The sequence below is a fragment of the Oncorhynchus keta genome, chromosome 35 (assembly GCF_023373465.1).
Source record: "Oncorhynchus keta strain PuntledgeMale-10-30-2019 chromosome 35, Oket_V2, whole genome shotgun sequence".
NCBI lineage: Eukaryota > Metazoa > Chordata > Actinopteri > Salmoniformes > Salmonidae > Oncorhynchus > Oncorhynchus keta.
The window spans coordinates 33,897,337-33,907,862 of record NC_068455.1 but is presented as its reverse complement, the minus strand read 5'-3'; the positions used below and the strand labels follow the sequence as shown (position 1 = coordinate 33,907,862).

The 10,526-nt window shown below is 42.9% G+C and overlaps 1 protein-coding gene across 1 annotated transcript in view; it reads left to right on the top strand.

The window, feature by feature from the left end:
* The window catches only part of LOC118368403 (macoilin-2-like), a 32,897-nt gene continuing 22,371 nt past the window's right edge, over positions 1 to 10,526 (top strand). The window contains exon 1 of the mRNA XM_035752466.2: positions 1 to 342. Within this exon, the coding sequence (XP_035608359.1) occupies positions 263 to 342 (80 nt within the window). The 5' untranslated portion in view covers positions 1 to 262. The remainder of the gene's footprint in view (positions 343 to 10,526) is intronic.

Sequence of the window (10,526 nt, the reverse complement as noted above, 5' to 3'; positions counted from 1 at the left end):
AATATGAAAGTTTTTGGCAAATAAAGTGATTGGATAAAGCGAATGTCTCACAACCGGACAGACGTAAATTATAGCTCTAGCATGCGCTTTGAGAAAAGAGGAGGTTCCTGAATAGTATTTTATTTATTTCTTTGTTTCCAGTAGAAAAATAATAACAGTGTTATATTTCACAGGGACTATATTTATTATCATTGTCCGCTCACGCAAGAAAACTGGATAAGATTACAATAGGAATTCAAAAGCCAACGCGAAGGGGAGGAGGATGAAGCGGCGCAATGCGGACTGCAGCAAACTCCGGCGGCCGTTAAAACGGAACCGAATCACCGAGGGTATATACGGCAGGTATATGAAGGCTACTAGTGATGTGTTCTCACTGCTTTAAGGGTACTTGCTTCTAAGACTCCTTAATTGCAGGGTTGGGTTGTCAACTAGTATCTAACTAGCTAACAATAGCTACTGTGTCACTCCTAATGTATAATGTTACACTGTCACTCACATTCAAGTAAATCCGCTAGGTAACAAGTTGTTAGCTAGCTAGCTAGCTAGCTATGTTGTGGATAGAATAGCTAGCTAGCTAAATTGAATGGTATACATTATCTTTGGTGTAACGTCGTTAGGTTATTAGCCAGGGATAGGCCCCAAGCCGTAGCATGGGGCTGGTTTTGACACCTGCTTCAATTAGGCATCTCAAATAACGATATTTATCCCATATTGCGGTCTGAAGTAGTCAGTTAGCTAGGTAACTTTAACTAACTACAACGGGAGGCAGCAGCGTTATTTAGCCTCCTAGCTTGGCTGGATACTTATGGAACAGTTAGCAGGAGTTAATCACCCCTTTTGCAGATTATTTGCCAACTCAGTTGGTCAAACAAACCTTGCCTGCATTGCACCCTGTCATTCAGATAACACTCATTGTAATTCAGACAGCAAAAATGTCGATGTGCATTAAAGGGATAATTCACCCAAATTACAAAATTATACTTTCCTTTGTTTGTGACCACATTTGTATTTATTTTGTATTTTTTCCCATGTGGGTTACAGGTATAATATGCAAATTTTATATAATCACTTCATATTCACCAGTGGTCTGTCACTCACAAATAAACATCCTTATGATTATATTTGAGTAAAAAATATATACACGGACTGTACAAAACATTATGAACATGATATAGACTGACCAGGTGAAAGCTACAATCTGTTGAGGTCACTTGTTAATCAATCAGTAGATGAAGGGGTAGAGGCAGGGAAAATAATTATTTTGAAGCCTTGAGATCGTTGAGACATGGATTGTGTATGTGTACCAATCAGATGGGCAAGACAAAATATTGAAGTGCCTTTGAACAGAGTATGGTAGTAGGTGCCAGGTGCACTGGTTTGAATGTGTCAAGAACTGCAACACTGCTGGGTTTTTCATGCTCTACAGTTTCCTGTGTGTATCAAGAATGGTCCACCACTCAAAGGACATCCAGCCAACTTGACATAACTGTGGGAAGCATTGAAGTCAATATGGACCAGCATCCCTGTGGAATGCTTTCGACACATTGTCGACACCATGCCCCAACGAATTAAGGCTGTTCTGAGGGCAAAGGGGGGTGCAACTCAATATTAGGAATGTTGTTTCCTAATGTTTTGAAAAGTCTTTGTGTGTAATGTAAATGTAATGTAAATGTTTGTTATTTATATATATTTACATTTACATTTAAGTCATTTAGCAGACGCTCTTATCCAGAGCGACTTACAAATGGTTGCATTCACCTTATGACATCCAGTGGAACAGCCACTTTACAATAGTGCATCTAAATCTTTTAAGGGGGGTGAGAAGGATTACTTTATCCTATCCTAGGTATTCCTTAAAGAGGTGGGGTTTCAGGTGTCTCCGGAAGGTGGTGATTGACTCCGCTGTCCTGGCGTCGTGAGGGAGTTTGTTCCACCATTGGGGGGCCAGAGCAGCGAACAGTTTTGACTGGGCTGAGCTGGAACTGTACTTCCTCAGTGGTAGGGAGGCGAGCAGGCCAGAGGTGGATGAACGCAGTGCCCTTGTTTGGGTGTAGGGCCTGATCAGAGCCTGGAGGTACTGAGGTGCCGTTCCCCTCACAGCTCCGTAGGCAAGCACCATGGTCTTGTAGCGGATGCGAGCTTCAACTGGAAGCCAGTGGAGAGAGCGGAGGAGCGGGGTGACGTGAGAGAACTTGGGAAGGTTGAACACCAGACGGGCTGCGGCGTTCTGGATGAGTTGTAGGGCAGGCAGGGAGCCCAGCCAACAGCGAGTTGCAGTAATCCAGATGGGAGATGACAAGTGCCTGGATTAGGACCTGCGCCGCTTCCTGTGTGAGGCAGGGTCGTACTCTGCGGATGTTGTAGAGCATGAACCTACAGGAACGGGCCACCGCCTTGATGTTAGTTGAGAACGACAGGGTGTTGTCCAGGATCACGCCAAGGTTCTTAGCGCTCTGGGAGGAGGACACAATGGAGTTGTCAACCGTGATGGCGAGATCATGGAACGGGCAGTCCTTCCCCGGGAGGAAGAGCAGCTCTGTCTTGCCGAGGTTCAGCTTGAGGTGGTGATCCGTCATCCACACTGATATGTCTGCCAGACATGCAGAGATGCGATTCGCCACCTGGTCATCAGAAGGGGGAAAGGAGAAGATTAATTGTGTGTCGTCTGCATAGCAGACTCATATATATATATATATATATATATATACTGCTCAAAAAATAAAGGGAACACTAAAATGACACATCCTAGATCTGAATGAATGAAATATTCTTATTAAATACTTTTTTTCTTTACATAGTTGAATGTGCTGACAACAAAATCACACAAATTATCAATGGAAATCAAATGTATCAACCCATGGCTTTCTGGACTTGGAGTCACACTCAAAATTAAAGTGGAAAACCACACTACAGGCTGATCCAACTTTGATGTAATGTCCTTAAAACAAGTCAAAATGAGGCGAAGTAGTGTGTGTGGCCTCCACGTGCCTGTATGACCTCCCTACAATGCCTGGGCATGCTCCTGATGAGGTGGCGGATGGTCTCCTGAAGGATCTCCTCCCAGACCTGGACTAAAGCATCCGCCAACTCCTGGACAGTCTTGTGGTGCAACGTGGCGTTTGTGGATGGCGCGAGACATGATGTCCCAGATGTGCTCAATTGGATTCAGGTCTGGGGAACGGGCGGGCCAGTTCATAGCATCAATGCCTTCCTCTTGCAGGAACTGCTGACACACTCCAGCCACATGAGGTCACATGAGCATTGTCTTGCATTAGGAGGAACCCAGGGCCACCCACACCAGCATATGGTCTCCCAAGGGGTCTGAGGATCTCATCTCGGTACCTAATGGCAGTCAGGCTACCTCTGGCGAGCACATGGAGGGCTGTGCGGCCCCCCCAAAGAAATGCCACCCCACACCATGACTGACCCACCGCCAAACCGGTCATGCTGGAGGATGTTGCAGGCAGCAGAACGTTCTCCACGGCGTCTCCAGACTGTCACATGTGCTCAGTGTGAACCTGCTTTCATCTGTGAAGAGCACACGTCGCCAGAGGCGAATTTGCCAATCTTGGTGTTTTCTGGTAAATGCCAAACGTCCTGCACGGTGTTGGGCTGTAAGCATAACCCCCACCTGTGGACGGGCCCTCATTACCACCCTCATGGAGTCTGTTTCTGACCGTTTGAGCAGACACATGCACATTTGTGGCCTGCTGGAGGTCATTTTGCAGGACTCTGGCAGTGCTCCTCCTTGCACAAAGGCAGAGGTAGCGGTTCTGCTGCTGGGTTGTTGCCCTCCTATGGCCTCCTTCACATCTCCTGATGTACTGACCTGTCTCCTGGTAGTGCCTCCATGCTCTGGACACTACGCTGACAGACACAGCAAACCTTCTTGCCACAGCTCGCATTGATGTGCCATCCTGGATGAGCTGCACTACCTGAGCCAGTTGTGTGGGTTGTAGACTCTGTCTCATGCTACCACTAGAGTGAAAGCACCGCCAGCATTCAAAAGTGACCAAAACATCAGCCAGGAAGCATATGAACTGAGAAGTGGTCTGTGGTCAACACCTGCAGAACCATTCCTTTATTAGGGGTGTCTTGCTAAGTGCCTATAATTTCCATCTGTTGCCATTTCCATTTGCACAACAGTATGTGACATTTTATTGTCAATCAGTGTTGCTTCCTAAGTGGACGGTTTGATTTCACAGAAGTGTGATTGACTTGGAGTTACATTGTGTTGTTTATGTGTTCCCTTTTATTTTTTTGTGCAGTTTATATATGACTTATTCTACATTTTGTTGTTACAGCCTGAATTCAAAATTGATTAAATATATTTTTCTCATCCTTCTACACACAATAACCCATAATGACAAAGTGAAAACTTGTTTGTAAAAATGTTTGCAAATTTATTGAAAATGAAATGCAAAAAATATCTCATTTTAGAATTCACACCCCTGAGTCTATACATTGTAGAAGCACCTTTGGCAGTGATTACAGCCGTGAGTCTTTCTGGGTAAGTCTCTGAGAGCTTTCCACACCTGGATTGTGCAACATTTGCCCATTTGAATTATTTTAAACATTTTTCAAGTTCTGTCAAATTGGCTGTTGATCATTGCTCGACAACCATTTTCTGGTATGGCCATAGATCTTCAAGTAGATTTACGTCAAAACTGTAACTCGGCCACTCAGAAACATTCACTGTCTTCTTGGTAAGCAACTACAGTGTAGATTTGGCCTTAGGTTATTGTCCTGCTGAATCGTGAATGCATCGGCGTCTGGTGGTTTTCTAAGATGAACCAGGTTTTCTGAAAATATGAGGAGTGGTACTCAGTAATGTTTGTGGCAAATCCAATACAACACATAGCACTTTGTATTCAGGACAAAAAGTTAGTTGCTTTACCACATTTTTTGCAATATTACTTTAGTGCCTTGATGCATGTTTTGGAGTATTTTTATTCTGTAAATGCTTGCTTCTTTTCAGTCTGTCAATTAGGTTAGTATTCTGGATAGGGATGCACATTTCGGTACAATTTGCTGCCTGCTAAATGACCCTCATTAACTGATAAAAAAATACTATCAGAGATCTGAATATAATGACGAGATGCTTATGTTTCTGCCCTGTAATGGGAGTCATCCCAAGGTGGGAAGAAAGGCGATAAGCTTAGGCCCAAAATAAGCCGCTAAAAATGCAATGTGCTTATTTTGGCGAGGGTGAAACCTCTCGCTTTGTCTCTTCCTCTCTGATACTATGCATGCATACTGGACATTTTTCATTAATTAAGAGCTTAATGGAAACATGCAACAATAGCAAGCCTATTGTCTTACAGTCAAAAGGCTACAGCCTATTATTGAACGTCCAACTTCTGTGATTTAGTAGTTAATAAAACGTTATTTTCAAAAATGTGCCAAAATGCAGTTAGCAGAAAACACCTTTTTGAACAGCGCACCGAATGCAATTGGTTCCATATGTGACAGATGAAAATCTCACTTAGACACTGAGTTTTCACTATTCACTATTCCCCTCTATGATGGGTTGGGTTGGCAATATGACTAGGATTGTGCCTTTGGTATCTGGACAGTGAAAGAAAGTTGATATGAACCAATAGCATGGCTGGATTTTCACAAGGCTACTTTGAAGCAAGGTAAGACATGCCTCATTATTTGTAGTGAAGGAAAACATTTAGGTTTCAAAGAATTTGTATTGCCTCAAGCTTACATTGCAAAGTGGTGGGTGATGTGCTGAAAGTCAACGGTCAGCAGGCTAAAGCCTATGCACTGGAATGCTCTATGTGATGTGCGCTTATAATAAATAAGACGCGTGACGACTAATGAAAATACACAAATTTCATTCCACAAAATTATACAAATGAACCCATAGACTGATAAGCCTGACTGGTCAAATGTTAATATCCTTAATTGTGGAGTAACTACAATGGTAATCCATCCTCGGTTTTCTGTCACAGCCATTCAACTCTGTAACTGTTTTAAAGTCACCATCGGCCTCATTGTGAAATCCCTGAGTGGTTTCCTACCTCTCTGGCAACTGAGTTATGAAGGACGCATCTTTGTAGTGACTGTTTAATGCTACACCATCCAAAGTGTAATTAATAACTTCACCATGCTCAAAGGGATATTCAATGTCTGTTTTATTTTATTTTACCCATCTACCAATAGGTGCCCTTTGAGGCATTGGAAAACCTCCCTGGTCTTTGTGGTTGAATCTGTGTTTGAAATGTACTGCTTGACTGAGAGACCTTACACCAGGGCTGCCCAACCCTCTTTCTGTCCTGTAGGTTTTCAGTCCAACCCTAATTTAGCATCTCTGATACAGCTAGTCAAGGTCTTGTTGCGCAGCTAATTAGTAGAATCAGGAATGTTAAATTAGGGTTGGACTGAACCCACAGGATGGTAGATCTCCAGGAAGAGGGTTGGGCAGCCCTGCCTTACACTATTATTGCACATAGCGAGTCCATGCAATTTGTGACTTTTAAGCACATTTTTACTCCTGAATTATTTAGGCTTGCCATAACAAAGGTGTTGAGTACTTATTGACTCAAGACATTTCAGCTTTTCGTTGTTAATTAATTTGTATACATTTTGAAAAACACAATTCAGCTTTGACATTGTGGGTTATTGTGTGTAGGCCAGTGATACATCTAAATTTAATCTATTTTAAATTCTGGCTGTAACAACAAAATTTCAAGTGGTGTGAATACTTTCTGAAGTCTCTTTCTCTCTCCTCAGTTTTCTCCTATCATAGCCATTAAGCTCTGTAACTGTAAATAATAATCTTAGCTAATGCCCAACATTAGCTGAAATTAGTCTTTACAGAGTGAAGTATATTTGTTCCTTGACTAGCATCATTCATTCTTACTGTTGATAATTATGTTGTAACTTCTTATAGTAACTATCTACTGGCGCATTGGGAGAGAGTGAGGTGATTGCCATCTAAGAGCCAACATCATTTTTGCGGCAGTGCTGCCTGCCAGCAGTAATCTTCTCTGATTTAATAGAGCGATTTTCAAAGGGCTATCATGGTTAACTAACACATAGTAGATGCAAAGAATTTAATATTTACATTCATGCACTTCAAAATGAATTTTCCAACTGAATTAACTGCACTGCACTCCCACGTTCTATGAAAGAATGTGCCTACCTAATTTAGGGGACACAGTGAACAGTTGGGAGTTGGGGCCAATTTCATTGTGAAATGTTTCCTTGGTGTTAAATGGTCTTGACATTTTTTATATATTAAAGGATGGTTCAGATTACGAGATGCCAAGATCATATTTTTCCATATTCTGTTCCAAGTAAAGGGTTGTTCAGATTCACTGAGATCTGTGGACCATCCTTTTTTAATGACTAGCTCAGAATATTCTCTTTCCAAAAGTTGTTTATATATTATAAAGATCAGTTCTTTCGGGAGCCCAGATCATTTATTTCTAAATCCCATCATTGGGGGGTTTGGTAGTTTGGTATTTCATGGGACTCTATAAGCTTGGATAGCTGACTTAAGTTGTAAATATAGGAAAAGGGAGTTGCCTGGTAATGTCTTTCAAATCGTGGTAGGTTCTCACACCCATGATATTGGCAGGGGTACGAATTCCGCAAAAAGCCGCCCTCCAGATAGCAAGGCGTTATTGTGAAAAATTGGCATATTTGTATTTATTAAGGAGCTGCCAAGGCAGCAGCTACTCTTCCTGGGGTCCAAACCCACCAAGACACTTACATCACAGACAAAACAAAATATAAAACAGTACATCATATAACATTACACAACTACATATCTACAATACTAAATGTATAATAGAACAATATTACAATGTGCGTGTATGTGCATCAATGCATGCTTTAAAATATGTCCAAACGGAGTACGCATTTGAGAAGTGCCCTCCATGCTCCGTTTCGCGTACTTTGATTTGGACTCCTACTCCGACCCTCCTGGGCTCCAATTTGCGTGCTCGGAGCACTGTAGTATGCATTTTGAGAAACATCCATTTTCTTATGCTGAGGGCAGCATCATAGCCATAGGCTAGGTGATTGTGGATGGATAAGCATACCTGAATATTAAGCCAGTCATAATGGAGTTATATCTGTTGACTCATGCCCTTATGTTTTGGGTTTGATGTGATTCTCAAGTCTTGAGAACATGTATGTTGTTCTGGAAGGTCAAGATTTGTTTTTCCGGGCAAATGAAACCGCATCTCAGATTTGGCTTGTGTAGCTGGGACCTCACCTCATTGTAGGTGGCCCTTGCCTTAGCAGTTTGGCACTCAGGTCTGGGTAGACTCTGATCTTCTTCTCCGCCTAGGTCCGAGCTCCCAGATTCTGCTGTAAGCCAAACCATTTGACTTCAAAACTGTGTATTCATACAATCCTACAGCGAGAGCCATTCAGGAGAGGACCAGTTTCTCCTGCCCGAACAGTTTTTTAAAATTGTATTTAATTATTTTATTTAACCTTTTATTTAACTAGGCAAGTCAGTTAAGAGCACATTCTTATATACAATGATGGCCTACCAAAAGGCCTCCTGCGGAGGCAGGGGCCTGGGATTTAAAAAATACAATAAAAATATAGGACAAAACACACAACAACAAGAGATCCTACATAAAGAGAGACTTAAGACGACAACATAGCATGGTAGCAACCCAACATAACAACAACATGGTACAAACATTATTGGGCAACAGCACAAAGGGCAAGAAGGTAGAGACAACAATACATCACACAAAGCAGCCACAACTGTCAGTAAGAGTGTCCATGATTGAGTCTTTGAATGAAGAGATGGAGATAAAACTGTCCTGTTTGAGTGTTTGTTGCAGCTCGTTCCAGTTGCTAGCTGCAATAAACTGAAAAGACGAGCAACCCAGGGATGTGTGTGCGTTGTGGACCTTTAACAGAATGTTACTGGTAGAACGGGTATCGTATGTGGAGGATGAGGGCTGCAGTAGATCTCTCAGATAGGGGGGAGTTAGGCCTAAGAGGGTTTTATAAATAAGCATCAACCAGTGGGTCTTGTGACTGGTATACAGAGATGACCAGTTTACAGAGGAGTATAGAGTGCAGTGATGTGATGTGATGTGTCCTGTAAGGAGCATTGGTGGGCAAATCTGATGGCCGAATGGTAAAGAACATCTAGCCGCTCGTGAGCACCCTTACCTGCCAATCTATAAATTATGTCTCCATAATCTAGCATGGGTAGGATGGTCATCTGAATCAGGATTAGTTTGGCAGCTGGGGTGAAAGAGGAGCGATTATGATGGAGGAAACCAAGTATAGATTTAACTTTAGCCTGCAACTTTCATATGTGCTTAGAGAAGGACAGTGCACCATCTAGCCATTCTCCCAAGTACTGCCTCAAGCTCTAAACCCTCAGAGGTAGTAATCACACCTGTGGGAGGAGGGGCATTCTTCCCAAACCACATTACCTTTTTGTTTTGGAGGTGTTCAGAACAAGGTTAAGGGTAGAGCAAGCTTGTTGGACACTGTAGAGCATTTAACACAAAATCCGGGGAGGAGCCAGCTGAATATCAGACTGTATCATCTGAATATAAATGAATGAGAGAGCTTCCTACTGCCTGAGCTATGTTGTTGTAAATTGAGAAGAGCGTGGTATATAGGATCAAGCCTTGGGGTACTCCCTTGGTGACAGGTAGTGGCTGAGACAGATTTTGAAAAACTTTATACACTGCACTCCTTTGAGAGAGGTAGTTAGCAAACCATCCCAAAGACCTCTCAGAGACATCAATACTCCTTAGCCGGTCCACAAGAATGGAATGATCTACCGTATCAAAATCTTTGGCCAAATCAATAAAGATAGCAGAACATTGGAATGTTAGAATGTTCCCGGGTGGCGCAGTGGTTAAGGGTGCTGTACTGCAGCGACAGCTGTGCCATCAGAGTCCCTGGGTTCATGCTCTGTCGTGGGGCGACGCACAATTGGCCTAGCGTCATCCAGGTTAGGGAGGGATTGGTCGGTAGGGATGTCCTTGTCTCATCGCGCACCAGTGACTCCTGTGGCAGGCCGGGCGCAGTGCGCGCTAACCAAGGTTGCCAGGTGCATGGTGTTTCCTCCGACACATTGGTGCGGCTGGCTTCCGGGTTGGATGCGCGCTGTGTTAAGAAGCATTGCGGTTTGGTTGGGTTGTGTATCGGAGGACGCATGACTTTCAACCTTCGTCTCTCCCGAGCCCATACGGGAGTTGTAGCGATGAGACAAGATAGTAGCTACTACATCAATTGGATACCACAAAATTGGGGATAAAAAGGGGTAAAATTATTATTATTTTTTTTAAATTCAAGGGAAATGTGACATCATTGAGGACCTTTTAAGGTTGCAGTGACAGATCCATAACCTGAGCAGAAACCAGATTGCATACCTGAGGGAATACTATAGACATCAAGATTGCCAGTCAGTTGATTATTGACAAGTTTTTCCAACACCTTCGATAAACAGGGCAAAATAGAAATAGGCCTATAACAGTTAGGATCAGCTTGATCTCCTCCTTTAAATAAAGGACGCACCGTGG